At 39.0% G+C, this 20,627-nt stretch overlaps 1 protein-coding gene and 1 pseudogene across 18 annotated transcripts in view; one reads left to right on the top strand and one right to left on the bottom strand.

Moving 5' to 3' along the window:
* NEK1 (NIMA related kinase 1) overlaps nt 1-20,627 on the bottom strand; it is a 123,350-nt gene that overhangs the window by 38,899 nt on the left and 63,824 nt on the right. For 9 of the 17 annotated variants that reach the window (XM_084758670.1, XM_084758660.1, XM_084758673.1 and 6 more), the window contains 7 exons: nt 11,475-11,558; nt 10,939-11,022; nt 10,463-10,540; nt 9,682-9,777; nt 4,449-4,577; nt 1,434-1,499; nt 1,162-1,360 (listed from right to left, as the gene is read on the bottom strand). In XM_084758670.1, coding sequence (XP_084614796.1) covers nt 1,162-1,360; nt 1,434-1,499; nt 4,449-4,577; nt 9,682-9,777; nt 10,463-10,540; nt 10,939-11,022; nt 11,475-11,558 — 736 coding nt within the window. The remainder of the gene's footprint in view (nt 1-1,161; nt 1,361-1,433; nt 1,500-4,448; nt 4,578-9,681; nt 9,778-10,462; nt 10,541-10,938; nt 11,023-11,474; nt 11,559-20,627) is intronic. The other 8 variants (XM_084758661.1, XM_084758672.1, XM_084758676.1 and 5 more) reach the window with 3 other exon arrangements.
* Nucleotides 11,570-19,610, top strand: LOC311584405 (heterogeneous nuclear ribonucleoprotein A3-like; annotated as a pseudogene). Its single transcript has one exon. The product of its transcript is annotated as a heterogeneous nuclear ribonucleoprotein A3-like (transcript).

Below are 20,627 nucleotides of genomic sequence, written 5' to 3'. Positions count from 1 at the left end.
TGGAAGACAGGCAAGACAATCAGGAGCTCAAAAGCAGGGTTACACAACGAGGAATGTGGGATAAAATCTCTTACCCCTGAGTCCTGGTTATTTTCTGCCTAAACTCTTGGCTGGACTTTGGCTCAGCTACTACTTTCACCAAGTGCATCATACTTTAAAGAAACCACTTGCCTGACTTCCAAAGACTCATTTCTGCAATTGTAAGTATTCTCAGAGTAGCCCATCATTATTAGTGTGGTATTTATCAATGCAGTTGTCTTTCTGCTTGCCACCCTTTCCATTACATTCTACCCTCCACAAGAGGGACTAGGCCTTAATTACCATCATGTTTCTACACCTGAAGAGTGGTTGGTACACAGCAGACACTCAATATAGAATTATTGGGCTTCCACACAACTAAAAATAGACAAAATATAGTTATTGAAATCAGTTAAAACAAATGTTCATAGTCACACTTTCCTATTTAGTGTGAGCATACACATCTATTTTGTTTATAGTATTTCCAGTGCCTATAACAATGTAAAAATAAGAACACAGTTGGGTGCTTGAGCCTTTAGCAAAAGGCTAAAGGGCCTTTTAAAGCTTTTATTGCTCATTTTTTATTAGGAATTACTGCTAGAGTTGAGCATGTTGGCATGTACCCAGCATTCAGAGCGAGAGGATTAGAAGTTCAAGGCTAGCCTGGTATATATACTGTGATATTATCTCATATAACTAAGAGCAAGGGAGCTGGGCAACACATGCCTATAATTTAAACACTTGGAAGACAAAAAAGAAGACACTGAGTTCACAGACAGTCCTGGATGCATAGTGAGGCATGGTCTCACCCACCAGGCCCCCGCTTCACTCCAACAGAAAACAAACGAAAAACAGTAACAAGCTAACATGGTGTAAGGGGTTCAAACAATGTAATTTAAGTACATTTCCTCAGCTCTCCATCCTTCCAGTGTACTCTTATATAAAAACCTTTGCTCCTGTAAAGACTACACTATTTTTCATGTTGTTCCTATTCTACTAGAAGATACTTCATGCACATGAGGAAGATGCACAGAACTCTTCTTCCTCTCTCAAGCCATCCACATGTTGGCTCCTTTGGATGGCCGGAACGTGAGTTTATGTGCATGCTAGAGGAAGACAGGACATTACCATATTCGCACATACTTTCCGTTGCAGAGAAGGATGCATCCAGAGCCACTTCATCCACAGGAATCACCAGCTGACCTCCGACCTCCCACTTCTTGCGATCAGAGGAAACGGCATTTTCTTTCTCATATGCTTTCACAGAGTGATGAGGTTTTTCCTTTTCATCTTCTTGAGCTTTAAGATTTTCATTTAGCCTACGCAGTATTTCTCGCTTGCTCTGAAACAGCTACACTTTAGTAAGCATATTATTAAATGAAATGCCTGACAGAATTTTTAAAAACTGTACTTACTGAAACAGTATTGTTGCTCTTTTCCATTTCTTCTAAAGTTTCTTGGGTATCAGTTAAACTTCCATCCTTTAAACATAAGACGGTCAAAGAGAAAGAGATAAAACCATTTAGAACTCTTTTAAAACAGTGGATATCTTGTTACTTTTAGTTTTCATTTAACTGACCTTGTGACCTTTTCTCATTCCTGTAAAATGTTAGCATGACATCTTTCACTATAAGTGGTGACAAATATGCAAGCATTACCTATCAGTCAATAAGATTAATATATCCAGGGTCAATTCTCAGTTACTTGTCACAATTGTGGATTACAGCTAACAATTATCTCTGTCCCCACTGGCATCTAATATTTTGATAAAGTCAATGACAGACATGAAAAGAAAATCAATATACTTTGTTTTTAGAGCTAGAAAAAGGGTCTCTTTTTTTTTCTTTCTAAAAAACATGGATCTTGGGGCTAGAGAGATAGCTCAGTAGTTAAGATCATTGGCTGCTCCTACAGAGGAACCAGGCACGATTCCCAGCACCCAGGCGGTGGCTCACAACCATCTGTAACTACAGTTCTAAATGATCTAATACCCTCTTCTGGCCTCTGGGGCACCAAACATGTGCGTTGTGCACAAAGATACATGCAGGCAAAACACCCATACACATAAATAAACACATCTTAAAGAGAAATGATTCTGTAAGCGGTCTACCTAATTGAGATAAATTCTCAATCCCAGGTAATGTTTTGATAGATAAAGTAATTCAGGATAAGCTGTGTTATTTTGAAACCATCTTTGTGTTGCTCCCCCCATGAACATGGGCACAGACACAGACATACACACACAGACACACAGATACACACACAGACACAGACACAGACACACAGACACACACACACACACACACACACACACACACACACACACACACACACACACACACACACCATAGCATAGACATAACTGACAACTAGCTTCACTCTCTAAGGAAAAAGGTTAGCGGCCAGGCATGGTGGTGCACGCCTTTAATCTCAGCACTGAGGCAGAGGCAGGTGGATTGCTGTGAGTTCAAGGCCAGCCTGGTCTACAAAGCAAGTCCAGGACAGCCAAGGCCACACAGAGAAACCCTGTCTTGAAAAACAAAACAAAACAAAAACAAAAACAAAAAAAAAGGTTGGCAAGAAAGATTCTTAACTCATTTGTGTCATTAATGTAGATTTTGCTTCTGATTAGTGTAATGAAGCTATTCTAAACAACTTAATATTTAAAATTATATGAAAAGGAAAAGATTAGTTGTTATGAAGGCTATGACTCAGTGTGACTAAATAATCTTCACAGTTTTAAATAAGCAGTTTCTATAAATGTAACATAGTAACATGGACTATCTCAAATTTTATAATATTTGGAAAATATAGGAGCATACAGTGGTCAGATTTAAAGTAACAGATGTAAATGAGACAAGGAGGATTTTACCCAGGAAAGCAGTCAGAGAGATGAACAGCTACTTGAGATGTGAGACTGGGTACCAGGAAGGAAGCCACACAATGGTATCTAAGGCTGCTGTAAACAATGTGGCACATGCAAAGTCATTATCAGTAAGAGACGAAACCTCCTGGGAGAACAGCAGATTCTTATAGGAAGCGCTGAAGAGCAACCACGAAACAGTTTAACTGGAAGAAATCTGTGTAGTAATTAGTAAACCCTGCAACACGAAAACCCTAATGAGTCTCAAGAAATACAAGTTACAGCCAGTAGCTACTGGGAGAGAAAAACAGAGATTGCTAAGTTGTTATGCCCGGGTGAATGCTTTCAGGGCCATTTAAGCCCAGGCAAGCACTATACAATCTAAGCCATTTCTCTCAGCCCAGAACAGTCTTCACATTTTAGACACTTGCAAGTTTAAACTTTTACTTGTTCCTATCTGTGTAGCATACAGAGACTCAGAAGTAAGGTTAAAAAAGCAAGTAGCCTAATGTAATTACATTGAACATCATTTACTATGCTACAAAATTTGAAATGGTTGGAGTTTGTTCCTAGAGGGCATCAGATTCCAGTATAGATGGTTGTGAGCCACCATGTGGTTGCTGGAATTGAACTCAGGACCTCTGGAAGAACAGACAGCGCTCTTATTTACTGAGCCATCTCTCCAGCCCCGAGCAAGAATTCTTAAGGAAAAAAAATAAGCTTGCTAATCATGAGGGCTAGAGTATATAACTGACACATTATTTTCAGTACATTGCTTCCAAATATTTTAACTCCATTTGTTTAGTGTGTGTGTGTGTGTGTGTGTGTGTGTGTGTGTGTGTGTGTTGCTACTGCTACATGCACATGGAGGTCAGAGGAAACTTGAGGGGGTCATTCTCTCCTTCTACCATGTGCTTCAGTCTCAAACTCCCTGCTCTCAGGGATCCCCACTGAGCTATCTGACCAGTCTGTCAGTAAATTGTTTTAAAGTAGAAAACAGAGACATTAATATATGCCCCCACACCTATGCACAAGCATCTGTGAGACATTGTCTGAAGAACACTCAACTCCCTTGCCAACACCCACAGGCGCTCACTGTCATATTTAAAATGGGTAAGTACATATCGCCCATGTACATCCTCCATATAACTCTCTAGATGAGTTATGCTACCTAACAGGATGACATGCTGTGTAAACATGCATGTTACACGATTTTAACGACAACAACTATCACCCAGCCCTACAGACACCATCATCACAGGCCTGTGTGATACACATCAGCAAAGGCATGACTTCCTGAAACACTCGGGATCTGAGACTGGCTGACTGGGTACGGGAATCCTGAGGAGCAGAGTGCTCAGCACATTTATCCATGATAGAGCCCTAGATAAAAATCTATGGGCAGAATAGTTCCAATATTCAGAAGAAGCCAAAAGAGACATTCCCAAAGATATTTTTTCTCTAGAAAAAACAAGGAGACATTAGGAACTAATGTCAATTCATTAAATTTATTTTTATTTAAAGTAATCTTTAGTCTTTGAGGAGTTATAAATTTTATGAAACTTACCAGGCCCACTTCTTTCAAAGCTGAAGTCACAGAAATAACAGGTTTCATCTCCTGCTTTGACGGAGAGCCGTCTGTTTCACGATGCTCTGAAGGTGGAGGGACATCTGAGCTCCTCACTCTTGCCACCAACTGCAGGAGACAGAGCACACAGTTAGACACGCTGGGTTTCATATGTTCATGGAGAAATAAAAGGCTCCCATCTCTTATATGCCTGCCTAGTACAGACGAGTTTCATTCCTTAACTACTCACTGCGATAGACACTGTGATATCTGTACTGGCAAAATAGTGAATAAGAAAATCCTCCAGCCTCATATGGAAATAGAGCCATGTGGCACACACTCCTAAATCAAAACTGGCTACAACTGCACTAGCAGTGTCTCATAAAATGGTCGCCACAAAGTTTTCTAGGGGCAAGAGGAAAAGCTCAGCAGTTAGGAGTACTTACTGCTCTTGCAGAGGACCTGCACTGAACTCCCAGCACCCATAGAGCAGCTCACAACAATTGCTAACTCTAGTTCCAAGAGATCCAATGCCCTCCTTGGTTTCCATGGGCTCCTGCACACACTTGGGCACATAATATCATGCAAGCACACACACACACACACACACACACACACACACACACACATAATAAATACACACAATTTTTTTCACACAAACAATTTTTAAAAGTTTTATAAATATACTTGCTTCTAATATTATTAATTTATTTTACTCTAATACAATGTTTGGTGTGAAAGTAGCTTATTAATCTTACACTTCAGAAAGAAATGCTTCCGAAAACTTCTCTAAGTTTTGCACTGTTTCCTTATAGTCTGAAAACCCATCTTTTTCAACACAAGGGCACTTATTATAAAAATATCAACATGAATGACAATGGATAAATGGCAGGTCAGAAAGTAAGATTTAGTTATTACATTATATCAATATATACGTGTTATTATCAAGCACTAGCCATTTAGACTCTATAATCAATATGAAGATTGTGTGCTTAAAACTATATTTTTATACTTTGTAATTGTGTATATGTGTGTATGCACACAAGTATATGTATATTTGAGTAGAGGTGACTGAAGAGCTTCTCCTGGAGTGAGAGTTTCAGATGGTTGCGAGCTGCCTGACATGGGTGCTGGCATCTGTACTTAGGTCTCCTGCAAGAGCAATGTGCAGTATTAGTCTTTCTAGCTCCCAAGACAGTGAACTGTGTATTTCTAACGAGAAAATGAGATTTAAGTGTGCCGACAGCAGCTTGGAATGAGCTGCTACCTACTTCTCAGTTCACCAAGACTTTCACAGAGTCACACTTCACACAGTACCTACTGAGCTATGGGTAAAGTGGCACTCCTAATATTTAGGCTTCTACATTTTCTTTTTATACCAGTACCTATTTGTTTAAACACTTGTTAATTATGTGATGTCACGATGTGAAATAACTTTTAAAAGTTTCTAGAACTCATAACAACAAAGTATTCTCACTGTGAAGGATCATGCTAAAATATGTTTAACTCTTTTGTTAACCCAAGAATGTATATTCAAAGCTTCTGAAATTCTATGGAAATATAAAATAAGCTCCAAAATTATCCTGCACAACTCTGGCATTTTGAGAATATACTAAAAGTCATTTAAAAATTAAGTGATTTCTATAAAAACCAGAGCAGATACCTATAAATCAAACATTAAGGAACTGTTCAAGGCCATCCTGGTCCTACAAATCGAGTCCAGGACAGCCTGGGCTCTGTTATAAAGAGAAACCCTGCCTCAAAACAAAACAAAACAAGGTGAAACAAACAAAATAAAACCATTGCTGTTGTGAATGGCAGTGACATTTTTAGAATCTTGTGCCCAATTCTCTCTCTCTCTCTCTTTTTTTTTTTTGGTTTGTTTGTTTTTGGTTTCTCTAGACATGGTTTCTCTGTGTAGCCCTGGCTGCCCTACACTTACTTTTAGATCAGGCTGGCCTCGAACTTACAGCAATCTGCCTGTCTCTGCCTCCCAAGTGCTGGGATTAAAGGCATGAGCCACCACCACACCTGGCTTGTGCCAATTCTCTTAAAGAATTACTTTCTAGTATTTCAATCTATGAGTCTAATGTAATTCTTTTATGAGTAAACAAATTCACAGAACTTATCAATATTTACTAACAGACTGAAAGGTGCATTATGCTCCTGTCTGTACCAAACACCATCTAGATAACAAATACCCAGAATATTTAAGGCTCCATGTTCTCTCCTGAAGGACTGTGAATGGAAAGGGGGAAATAAAGGAACTGCTATGTTACTGAGAAATGCTAAGTGGTCTGAAATGGAACGAAACAACAACAACAAAGACCAAGAACCGACTGTGCAAGGCAGATGGGTGCTGAAGCCTCCTGGAGCCCTCCCCAGCCACCCTCAAAGTCACACACGTTTACAGTCAAAGCCTCAAACTCAAACTTACTAGTGTTGTGACTTTTTATTATTTCTTGGTATCTTGGGAACTAATTTTTTTTTCTCTAACAAAAGAGTGCTGTTGCCATTTTCTCTTTTTTGAAGAGATCAAATGAAATAAATTGTGTGAAGCACACAGCAATTATTGATTTAACCTTTATCAAATAAGGTCATTTGGCTTAAACACAAAAAGCCTAAACTGAATTACTGGCAAATTAACTTGCAAAAACCATGTTTCTGATCTTTAGAATGCAGAATAAAAATGAAAAGTCATCTGTGCACAATGTGCCTAAAGTTTAGGCAATGCACTGAAGGTTTTAGAATACAGTTCACTAGAAACTATGATCCACAAGTCAAATGCTTCACCTTGTAAATTCAAAAACCAAGATTCAAAAAGATTAAAAAAGAATATAGTTATATAATTTAGTAGAAGTTATAATATGGATTGAAACAATTTCACTAAGGATAACATTAAACATCCTTTCAGCTTACAGTTCATTTTAATTCATAATTTAAAAGATTATCTTAAAAGTCATTTTTGAAATTATTGGGCAGGCACCCATAAATGAGGCCATAGAGGAAATCCTTAAAAAAAAAAATAGACCCATACACTCACCACTTCAAGGAATTATACTTCATTAGTCATAATTATTTTTGTGTGTGTATGGAGGCCAAAGATTGACATTACGCATCTTCTGCAGCCACCCTCTCCCTTATTTCAGTAGGTAGGCCTGACTCGGGCTTGTAATAGCAGGAAACCTTGCCACCCAGCTCTCCATCTCCCTGTCTGCATTTACCTATGCTTGCTAAAAAGTTCTTTCAGGGCTGGAACATACTTCAATGGTAGGACAGTTGTCTAATGTGAGGTAAAAATTAACTTTCTTATTTACACTATTCCTGTATTCATAAACTACGATATAAATAAGATACTAGTGTAACTCTCTGAAAATGTCGGCACGTGCTCTCAGGTGCCCTATGGAGGGGTGATGTTAGAGCTCACTTACAGTTACCTAGCATTTTCTAACACACAGCTCTGGGTTCCAAGCGCAGCACTGCGTGAACCTGGCTTGGTGGTACATGTCTCAAATTCTGGTGCTCTTAGATGGAGGAAAGAAGATGGTCAAGGTTGTCCTTTGCTAACACAGGAAGTTTGAAGCCACCTGGGCTATGAGACCCTGTCTCCAAACCAAACCTAAACTTTCAGGTAAGATAAAATGGAAACCCTGAGTGTGAAATTCTTTATCTTGGTCTTCATATTTTCAAGGAAGCTATAAAGTATAATTAGTAGAAGAATTTCTATATTAAAGTAAACTTTAAGAGAAGCCTAAAGTAACAGACAAACATCTAAGCCAAGACTGCTGGGCTGAGGAGATGGCTCAGAGGTTAAGAGCACCATCTGCTTTTCCAAAGGTCCTGAGTTCAATTCCCAGCAACTACATGGTGGCTCACAACCATCTATGATGAGATCTGGTGCCCTCTTCTGGTTTGCAGGTGTACATGCAAGCAGAACCATGTATAAATAAAGCTTAAATACTTTAAAAAAAAAAAAAAAGACTGCTGAGTTAAACAGGGTCTGAATCAGCGAACAAGCTGTGTTATGTGAAGATGGAAGAGCTCAAGGAAGAAGTCACTCCTAACTGACAAGGGAAGGGAGGAGATTTACACTCACCCCTAAGTCAGAAAGCTAGCAATGAGAAAGGAACAAAACCGAACTCCGGAAACAAAGTCTTATCAGGCTTCTCCAGGGACAAGTCCTGATAGGTCTGGGAACCCTGAGGGCCAGTCCCGTTCTGACCAGAACTGTAAGCGTGACTTTATGTAAGTGTATTATCCTTTCTCTGCTATGTACAGTAGTCACGATTAAAGAAAAACAACACATACACAGTAGTTTCAAATGCCTGCATTCTATAAAAATAAACTGGAGGAGCCATTATGGCATATCAATAATATGACCGCCTTCTAAAATCTCACAAAATTACATGATAATCAGTAGACCAGGAAACTTATTATGGCCTAAAATAATAGTAAAAGTCTAAAATTTCTCCAAATATGAGCAATATTTTGTTAGGGATGGAAAATGAAAGAATGACAAATTATCTAATGTAACATTTATAATAAGAATTTAAATATAAAATAATGAATAAACACATAAAGTTTAACATGTTCCTGGATAAAACTTTATAAACACACCATTTCTTACATTTAACATATAATGTAATACCAATGTAAATTCCAACAGGGTTCAAACAAAAATCACCCTACAATTTACTTAACAAAGAAAACCAAGCATATGAAAGAAGGAGAAGAGCCATGAAAAGAGGGTAAAACCCAAATAAAGAACAAGTCCTATGAGGAAAGTAAAGTATATTCTAAACCTACAATCACCCACACATGAGGTATTAGGAAGGTAGGCAGAAGGGCTGAGCAGAGGAGAATCTACACAGAAAGACAGTGTTTTGGCACATTAGCTAGGGAGTCATTTGTACGTATTTTAGGAATTTAAAAAGATCTTATGGTAGCAGTGTAAGTCAGTGGCAGATTAAATTAGAAAGACAAATGGTGCTGGGGTGGGGCTGGAAGAGGAAAAGGTGAGGAGGAAAGGAAAGGGAGAGAGGAAGGAAATGGAGAGAGAGTAAAAATCAGAAGAAAGGGCCACTCCAGCCTGGCCCTGGAGCACGTGCCTGGCAGTGCCTGGCCCTGCGTTCCACCCTCAGTGCTACAAGATGTACAAACTGCAAAGCGGACTGAGTCCTCAGAAGGAGCCCAAGGGCATGAATTCAAGGCGGCCTAAGTACAGGAGTCTTACGTGCTCTTCCCACACTTTCTTCTCTCTCTCGTAAGCTTCCTTTCTTTTGCGCTCCAGCTGTTCCTTTAGTACGGCAGCACGTGCATGTGTTTGGGCCTGAAAATGAAAAGCGGTCACTCAGTTAGTTCTCAGGACAGCTTGTGGTCATCATCCCCCGACCTGGGTCTGAAACTGTAGCTATCAAAGAAGTGCACGTGTGGTTCCAGAATAAAACCGCACCACGCTCACTCTGTACCCCTCTCACTTTGGACAACAGGGGATCAGTTGATATTCGGCAAGTGAAAATAAGTCAAATGCACTGGAATGGAAGTTAAAATGTAAATGTTTAAGACAATTGCTATACATAGCTCCATTCATCTCTGGAGAAACGGATAGCTGTAAACTTCATTTTTAAGGCTACTTATTTGAGACACTGTCTTGGTATACATATGTATATATACAAAACCCAGCCTCGAATTCATGGCAAGCCTCTTGCCTCAGCCACTGAATGCTGGGATTACAGGAGTAAGCCCGTTCTGGCTGTTTCTACTTTTATAAAATTACACGTGTCACACGGCTTTATATATTCATATCATAATTTCACTGAGTTAATAATTCATTCATAAATGTTGTATGAAGGCAAAAAAAGCTATTTTCCATAAATTGTAAGGTGACAGATAAAGGGGAAATCAAAAGTTAAAACAAGAGAAGAAAATTACACAACTATATTAAAAAATGTTAAGAGCAAACTTTTCTCCCTCCGTTTTCCTCTTCCTAAGAAGCTGTACTGTTTAGTCTCTACCTTAAGTGACTCCATCTTTTTGAGCCTCAAGTCAGCCTCTTCGGTTGTTTCTTGTCTTTTGGCACCATCAGCTTCTTTCTAGAACAATTGTCCACAAGCACACCACTTAGCAAATAGCAGCCATGCTCAGTGCCACGGCAGCCTGAACTAACGCATGTGAAATGAAGCCACTCTACAGGTCAGCGTTCTCCCAGAGCCGCGACCGAGCCCTCCAGAGCAAAGGACAAAGAGAGAGAACGCTGTAACACGGCCCATAACCCTTTCATGGACACCAGCGTATTCCCCATGAAAAGTCCTATGGAACAAATGATCTTACCAATTTGAAACTGTATACTGAAGATTTACTTCATCTCTACATATAGTTTTCTGGTCTTTGACCTTCATTTTCTTTTAACAGTTTTAACTTTATTATGGATATAGCATGTTTTAATTTAATTTATTATTAAATACTTTTGGAAAAAATGACTTTTACCTACATTCTCACCACGAAGTTTGGCTTTAATCTGTTGACGCTCATTAAAATTTTGTAGTCTTATTTGCCTCAGTCTTGCCAGATAAACCTAAAATAGGAACAATGACAACAACAAAACAAACATTCACTTAAAAGGAAAATACTGAGCATGTTTTACTGCTTAAAAAAACGTAATTTATGGAAAAGTGTTAATCTGAAAACAAGAAACAAAACTTCTGAAATTTCGTTAATAAAAATGAAATATTAGCTTCAGTATTTAATTTAAAGCAATTTATTTCTGCAAAGAAAGAAAATGTTATATAATTATAAATTTTTAAATTATACCAAAAGAAAAGAAATTGAAACTCAGAAGACTGAGGAGGAGTTGTGGGGCAAAATTATGACAGCATGTCAGTCAAAATATATTAACTGGTCCCTATAGACTTACAAAATCTTAAAATAATTGTTAAGCATTTAAACCATGCAAGAAAAGAAGGTGATGAGCTTTGAAAAAAAAAAAATGGCTGCGTGGCAGAGGTACTGAGCATGCGGAAAGCATACCTCTTCCTCATTGTTCCTGGGCTTCCCTCCTCTTGAAGAGCTGGGCCTGCCTCCATACAGAGATGCCAGGTTTTGCAGGATTCCCTGTTTGTCATTTAATGTACTAAGTTTAAAGAGTGAGTGGAGCCGCAGTGCCCTGCTCCCTGGGCACAGCCACGTGCCACTTAGAATACTTGGTCACTTGCAGATACTAAGAAGCCCTGGCACTTCCCACAGCCATGTTGGAACGTAAAGGCAGTAAGAACAGAAGCCATTAAGCTCCAAATATAATTATTTAAAAACAGAGACTGCATGTTTTTATGGTCATTAAAGAGGTTTTTAAGTGTTTTCCTCATTAAACCCAAAGCACTATTTTTCCACCGTCACAAAGATCCAACCCACTTCTAGATGCCTAAGTGCACAGTACACAACACTCTCATAAACGTTTATACCTCCTGCTCTCATTTCCAAAAGTAAGCAACACATTAGCTATTGACCTGATAGATGCCGAGCTATCAACCTCTGCTCTCAGGTGTGCCCTGTACATCACATGATCAGCTGCAGGCACAAACTGACTCATTTTCAAACACAGCTTATGATAGCATGGAATTATCCTACTAGAAATATTTATATGCTTCAGCAAAACTAACTCATTAGCCAATTACCTACTTTCTCTTCCTTCAACCTACAATAATGCTTAAAGTTTCTTCAAACTTAAAAAGAATTCTTAGTCCACTTTCCCATCTATTATCTTTATCATGTGTGGAGAGTGTACTTTTACACTTATTATCTCCATTTTCCTGACTGTCAATCACTTTGAAAATGCTTTATAAATCTGGATTCTAATTCCAGTATAATTTAAATTTTTTCTAAGGTCACCGATAGTGTCAGAAATGATTCAAATAGAACCTTTTGAGCATTTTCCCCACTTTTTTTCTCAAAAATTACTTTGGACTGAACCTACTTCATGTTTGTGTGTGTGTATGTGTGCGTGTGCATGTGTATGTTTTTCTCTCATATATATGAGGTTTAGTGTGTGTGTGTGTGTGTGTGTGTGTGTGTGTGTGTGTGTGTTTTCTGATAAATATATGAGGTTCACTATGGGAAAATTTAAAAAATAAAAAAATCATTAAACATTTATAAAGCTAACATCTGAATTCCTTAAATTTTAAAGAATTATCTCCCAAATATCCTTTTATTCATATGTATGAATGCCTATGATCATATTTTTTATAGAAATATACTTTACTAAATTCTGATTTCACTTACAATTATATTTCCAGTCCCTCCTCATATTCACTAACACATTAAGAACAGATGTGTGGGGGTGGGTGATGTAGCTTTGTGGTAGAACACTTGTTTGCAACTGCAAGGAGGTCCAGGCTAAGATGCTCACGGTCACACCCACCCACACCACACTGCAAACACACACACACACACACACACACACACACACACACACACACACGAATAAATTAGAGATACAAGTGGACCAGAGGGAGTATATATTAGGAAGCTGCTTTGGAGATTCAGAAGTCAAAAATAGAAATGCCTAAGGTAGGGCAGAAACTTAAGTGCTAAATAATAGTTATCTAGGAAAACAAACTGGTACCATTTGCATTTGGTAGATATGAATGTGTTAGACATCAGAAAGGGAAAGATAAAGTCTAGCTTGGTGACCACAGGGCTAAGAATAAGGTCATGCTGCAAAAAGAATGTTAAAGTCAAGTTAAAAAGGAGAATGGTAAAATCAAGTTCAGAAACAGTTTGAGGTAGTTTTGTTGCATATTTGTAGTTACTCAAATGTCAGTCTAAGGCGCTCTAAATTTTATAGTTCAGGAGGAAAATGCTATGTGACTGAAGGATATTTGTTGTTGTTACTTTTGGAGGCAGGGTCTTAGTATACTGCCAAGGCTCACTTGGAAAGAGTACCAGGCTCAATGATCCTTCTGCCTCAGTTTCTGTAGTAGTAAGGTTTGAGTTTGGTGCCCCCTCTAACCTCCACATGCCATTGTTTTTATGTGATCTAAGTTTTAAAAGGTTACCCAGAAGTTATCCGCAGAGTTACAAGAGTGTAGAATAGTTACAAACGCAGCCCAATACAGAATTATGAGACTGAGATTTTTCTGTAATTTGCTTTGTATAATAGATTGCATAGCTTTCAAGTGTTAACTTTGTAGATGACAATGTGGCTCAGATAAGTTAAAAGGTTAGACACTCCCTTTCCTGATATTTCCTAACACATGAGCAACCCTTATTTCAAAGACCCCATGTACAGCAAATCATATTTCTTGCAGTGCTCATCCACATCACACCACACAGCCTCCCTGAACCCTCGGTTCCAAATAAGCAAGTGCTCTCTGCACTGTGCATGTTGCTACTTCCCCTAATACCAATGCTTCCTGAAACCTGCAAAGTCAGGACTAAAAAATGCAGTGTTTTTACTGAACACAACACTTTTCTGCTCTTATAGGAACTTGGTGCTTAATTATAGAAAACAAAGACAAGAGGTTCTGTTTCAACAAGATACCAGGTGAAAACCAACTACTCCAAGTTGTTCTCTGATCTTTGTGAATATGCTTACATTCATACACATATACAAAGAAATAAAATAAAAAGCCAGTGCAAAGATATTTACATTTTCAAATGTTTTAAACATATCATGGGTATTAGTATTAATGGAAAATATTGACTTATTAGGTATAACTTTAAATCATTGATGTTAATATTATTTCCTGAAGAATCAAGGTTTTAATAAATAATATCACACTGTCAACAGAACAAAGCGACAGCCTACAGACTGGCAAAAGATCTTCACCAACCCTTCATCTGACAAAGGTTTAATATCCAAGCTATATAAATAACTCAAGAAATTAAACAACACCAAACCAAAAAACCCAACTGAGAAATGGGGCTCAGAACTAAACAGAGAATTCTCAACAGAGGAATATCAAATGGCTGAGAAACAAAGAAATGCTCAACATCTTTAGTCATCAGAGAAATGCAAATCAAAATGACTCTGAGATTCCATCTCACACCCATTAGAATGGCTAAGATAAAAAATTCAAGCAACACCACATGCTGGCAAGGATGTGGAGAAAGAGGAACATTCCTTCATTGCTGGTGGGAATGCAAACTAGTACAACCACTTTGGAACTCTATCTGGCGCTATCTCAGAAAACTGAGAATAGGGCTTCCTCAAGACCCAGCTATTCCACTCCTTGGAATATACTCAGAAGAAGCTCCAGCATACAACAGGGACATATGCTCAACTATGTTCATAGCGGCCTTATCCATAATAGCCAGAACATGGAAACAGCCTAAGTGTCCCTCAGTAGAAGAATGGATAAAGAAACTGAGGTACATTTACACTATGGAATACTATTCAGCTATTAAAAACAAGGAATTCGCGAAATTTGTGGACAAATGGATGGAACTAGAAAGAATCATAATGAGTGAGTTAACCCAGAAGCAGAAAGACTCAAATGGTACATACTCACTTATATCTAGATACTAGTCCAAGGGGCATCTCCCATGAAAGTCTTCACTTACCAGGAAAGTGGGACAGAGGGGAGGACATCCTATTGGGACTCTAGGTGAGAGAAGCATGGGAGAATGAGGAAATAGAAGGATCCAGAGGGTCCTAGAAACCTACAAGAAGAACATTATGATGGGCAGATCTGGGCCCAGGGGTCCTGCTCAAACTATAGCACCAGCCAAGGACAATATGTGCAGTGAATATCGATCCCCTACCCAGATCTACCCAATGGATAGGACATTCTCCACAGTTGAGTGGAGAGCGAGGACTGACTTTCACACGAACTCTGGTGCCCCATATCTGACCATGTCCCCTGGATGGGGAGGCCTGGTGGCACTCAGAGGAAGGATAGCAGGCTACCAAGAAGAGACTTGATACCCTATGAGCATATACAGGGGAAGAGGTCTCCCTCAGTCACAGTCATAGGGGAGGGGAGTGGGGGGAAAGCGGGAGTAGGGAGGAACGGGAGGATACAAGGGATGGGATAACTATTGAGATGTAATATGAATGAATTAATAAAAAAGGAAAAAGGAAAAAATAGTATCAATTAATGTACAATAGTATGTATAAGTGAAATTGATAAATGGAGACCTCAGCAATTGTAATTTTGAACTGAGAAGCGAAATTGGCACACTATTAGAGCGTGAATGAGCTCTTCCTCTCGGTCCCATACTGAACTCGAGTTGGAAGAGGCAAGTCTGGTCTCAAAATGGAGGGCCATGATCTAAAGGCACCAGAACAGCTGAGGAAGCTGCTGATTGGTGGTCTGAGTTAGGAAACCACAGATGAGAACTTAAAAGAATATTTTGAGAAACAGGGAACACTTACAGACTGTGTGGTAATGAGAGATACCCAAACAAAACATTCCAGGGGCTTTGGTTGTGTGATCTCCTCTTGTGTTGAAGAGGTGGATGCTGCAATGTGTGCTCGGCCACACAGGGTTGATGGCTGTGTGGTGGAACCAAAGAGAGCTGTTTTTAGAGAGGATTCTGTAAGGCCTGATGCCCATTTAATGGTGAAGAACATTTTGTATTCTTCAATGGTATTAAAAAAGCTACAGAAGACTATAATCTGAGAGACTACTGCTGTGAAAAGTGTGAAGAGTGAAGCCATAGTAGTTATGCAAGACAGGCAGAGTGGAGAAGAGAGAGCATCTGCATTTGTAACTTTCGATGATCATGGCACAATGGATAAAATTGTTGTTCAGAAATACCACACTATTAATGGGCATAACTGTGAAGTGAAAAGGGCTCTAAACAAGAGGTGCAGTCGGCTAGATTACAGAGAGGTCGTGGAGATGGATCTGTCAACTTTACGGCTCGTGGTGGAAACTTTGGATGGAAGAAGGGGCTAAGGTGGCGGAGGTGGTGGCAGCAGAGGTAGTTAAGGAGGTGGTGATGGTGGCTATAACGGATTTGGAGGTCACAGTGGCAACTCTGATGGAGGTCCTGACTGCAGTGGTGGAGGAGGCTATGGTGGTGAAGGACCAGGATTAGGAAACCAGGGGGGTGAATGTGGTGGAAAAGGAGGAGGATATATGATGGTTACAATGAAGGAGAAATTTTTGGTGGAGGTAACTATGGGCGTGGTGGGAACTATAATGACTTTGGAAATTACAGTGGACAATAACAAATTATGGACCCATGAAGGCCTTTGGTGGAAGAAGCTCAGGCAGTTCCTATAGGGGTGGGCTATGGATCTCATGGTGGAAGTGGTGGATAGGTAGCAGAAAGTTTAAAAAAAAAAACCAACAGAAAAAGGCTACTGTTCTTAGCAGGAGAGCGAGGACTTGTCAGGAAAGTCGCAGGTCACTTTGATATTTTGAGACAGTTGTCCTAAATGCATTAGAGGAACTGTAAACATCTGCCACAGAAGAAACCGAAAAGACTCCATAGTCAGAAAAGTTACTGCAGCTTAAACAGGAAACCCTTCTTGTTCAGAACTGTCATAGGCACAATTTTCAAAAAGTGCAGCTATTGATTAATGCAATGTAGTATCAATTAGACGTACAGTCCTGAGGTCTTTATCTGTTGTAGCTTTTTCTTTTCATTACATCAGGTATGTTGCCTGGTAAATTGTAGTAGTGGTACCAGGAATAAAAAATTTAAAAAGTTTTAACTTAAAAAAAACAAACAAACAAAACAACCAGCAACAACATGAATGAATGGCACTGTAATGTGCAGTAGTGACTCCGGTAGAAGTGGTCTCCCGAGAGCCCTCCATCCCTAACACTGCATCCCCTTAGAGTCAGGCCTCTTCTAGTCATCTCTCAGAAGTTCAATGTTTTACGTGCCTGGTAATCTAATGTGAATCTATTTAAAATCTACTGATGGGGTTGTAGACTGAGTGTGATGGAAGAGTGCTTGTCCTGCATGTGCAAAATCCTAGATTTAATCTCAAACACTGCCTTCCACTAGCCAAAACGAAAAACCAAGGAAACAAAATAAACAAAACACACACACACAAACCAACCAACCAAATAAAAATTTAAGCCCTGCCACCAAAAACTAAAACACTGACAAAAATGGAAGATCTTGCCAAAAAAATAAAGTTTTTTAAAAATGAAATGGCATTAATATTGAAAAATCATCTGAATCTCATGCAAACTGTCTATAAGTATGACAAATAATGTGTTATAATGCCCCAGAGTTGCAAGGATATCAAAATCCTAAAGACACACCCACACACAGAGAAAATCTAATCATACTGCTGAAAACTAAGAGCTAAAAGTATTCAAAGCATCCAGAGAAATATTAACCACAGACAAAGGAAATTTTCAAAAGATGAAGCTATCTCATTAACAACTACATAGAATAAAAAGTAGTTGACAACACAATCTTTCAATTAAGTAAACAGCCAGCCCAGAATGCTGGGTTTATAAATGACACCATTCAACAAATAGAGACAAATTGAAGGTATCTTAGTACATAGTGAGAAGAAGAGACTTGACAGGTGTAAGAACTGATCAGAAGGAATGGCTGGTTACATGGTGTCTATGCCTATGATTCAAGCTACCTGGGATGCCAGGAGAGGAGGATCCTGTTCAGGACCACGCTCCTTGTCTACAGAACAAGGGACCATTTCATATACTGATACCACTAACAAAACACTGGGGAAGGAATTACTTCTCTCTGGCTCTGCTTTCGTGTCTGAGCAACTCTTAGTCTGGTCAATTTTGCTAAGTGGTGTTTTTCATTTACAAGTTATCTATAATAATTTTTTAGGGCTGCAGAGATGGTTCAGGGGTTAAGAGCACTGTCTGTTATTCCAGAGGTCCTGAGTTCAATTCCCAGCAGCTACATGGTGGCTCACAACCATCTATAATGTGATCTGGTGCCCTCTTCTGGCTTGCAGGTGTACATGCAGGCAGAGCAGTGTATATATAATAAATCTTTTAAAAAAACAAAATTTTAAAAGGAATTTCTTTAGGGTTGAGGCTGTAAACATAAATAGATAAACAAACAAATAGGAATTCTTTAGGAAGAAGGGATATGAGCAACTTGAAGAACTGGGTGGAAGGGAACAATTATGGGAAATGTTCCCTTTCTCGTAGTTCTTAATATACTAAGTAATAAAAAGAAATAATCAAGAACTGCAAGTATAGCTCAGTGATAGTGTGTTTGGACAGCATGTGCAAGTTCCTGGGTCCAACATCCAACAACACACAGCAACTAACATTCCTGGCTGGGAGAGGATAAAGAAAACATTATAGTAGCAACATTTTTCCATACTCACTTTTTATTTCATTTCTTTTGCTGTAATACTCCAATGAAAGGAACTTAACAGAGAAAGCTTATCCTAGCTTATAATCCTAGGTTATACAGTCTATCACAGCACAGAAGTCACAGTGGCAAATGCTTTAAGCAGCAAGTCACATTATAGCCATAGTCAAGAGCAGAGAGAGGAGAGAGGGGCAGAGAGAGAGGGGGCGGGGGGCGGCCAGAGGCTCAGTTTACTTCCTGCCTAGGGAATGATGTTGTCCACAGTGGACTGGACATCACTTAAGACAATCCCATAAAGACATGTCCACAGGGCAGCCCAATGTAGACAACGTTTCTTTGAGACTTTCTTCCCAGGTGACTCTAAGTTGTGTCAAGTTGACAACTACAGCTAATAGTAAACACATTGTAAAAAGCAAAAGTATACATTCTGAGTCCTTGAGGCAATCACCACTGAAAAGTTACATAAATATACAATTAAAATGATATGATGGATTAAAACAGAATATTAAAAGTATTCAGATAAGATAAAGGCAACAAGAGTAGAACCAGAGGAACAAAAATCAATAAACAAAATATAAAATGATAAACTATAACTAATCCAAACATATCAAACATACTGTTGTTAAATGGTATAATTGTATAAATAGATCATTAAAAGACAGTGGTCATTTGATACAATTACATGTAAACAAATGAGCCAAGTATGTATTCACTGAAAAATGTTTCACCCTCAATCATTAAGGTCCTTAAAAATAAAAGGGATAGAACTAGAAATACTACAGAAACTTACTTAAAAAAAAAAAGAATGAATGAATGAAACTGCAATGTTAGCATACTGTCTTCATAGACAAACACAGACATACATTCTCTCTCTCCTTTCTCTCTTCTCTCCTCCTTCTTCTCTCTCCTCTCTCTCCTCACCCCACTCCCCCTCTCTTCCTGCTGCCTGCTGATTCAGATGTAGAACTCTCAGCTACCTCTCCAACACCATGTCTGCCTGTGTGCCACTATGCTTCCCACCATGATGATAACGGACTAAACCTCTGAACTGTGAGCCAGCCCCAATGAAATGTTTTCCATTGTAAGATTTGTTGTGGCTGTGGTGTCTTTTTACAGCAAAAAAAACCCTAAGACCAGTAGGAAGCAGCTGGGGTCTTCATTCACTGAGCATAAAGAGATGAATTTTCTCACCAACATGAATGAGCCTGGAAGCAAAACCATCTCCCAGTTGAGTCTTCAGCTATGAATGTAGCCCAACTGACCTTATTGTCTTGAGAGAGAACTAGGACACTAGCTAAACTGTGTTGACTCCTAACTCACAGAAACCATGAGCCACTAAGTATGTATAGTTAAAAAGTAGCTAAATTGTAGTATATTATTACATGAGAAACAAAAAGAATAGAAGAGATTAAGCCTTGCTGGGCTATGCTACTCACTGATCTGAGGGAGGACCAGGCGCTGCCTTCACTTGTGTACCACTCATGAGATCACCACACTCCAGTGAATAGCAGCAAAACCATGGTTACACAAACAACCTTTTTACACTCATACACAAATTGACATTTAAAGAAAAGGAAATTAACAAAAAAGAATTTGAGGCATGATGGAGTTTTTCTGTAACTTGTCTACACGCATTTATATATGTATTAAAATCCATAAAACTGGAGAAGAAAAAGAAATCTGTATTATGGTAATTTAAAAAGTCAATGCCAACAATGGAGGACCAGAGTGGGGAGATGGCTCAGCAGCTAAGGGTGCGCATTGCTATGGCTGAAGACTGGAGTTTGATTCGCAGAAACTATGTCAGGCTCCTTACAATCACCTGAACTCTAGCCCTAGAGGATCCAATGCCTACTGTGGCCTCTATGGGCATTGGTATGTGTAAGGACATACATACACAGGCACATATAAGTA

Source organism: Acomys minous (genome assembly GCF_964271855.1).
Source record: "Acomys minous genome assembly, chromosome: 15".
In the NCBI taxonomy this organism is placed as follows: Eukaryota; Metazoa; Chordata; class Mammalia; order Rodentia; family Muridae; genus Acomys; species Acomys minous.
This window is presented reverse-complemented; position numbering and strand designations above follow the sequence as displayed.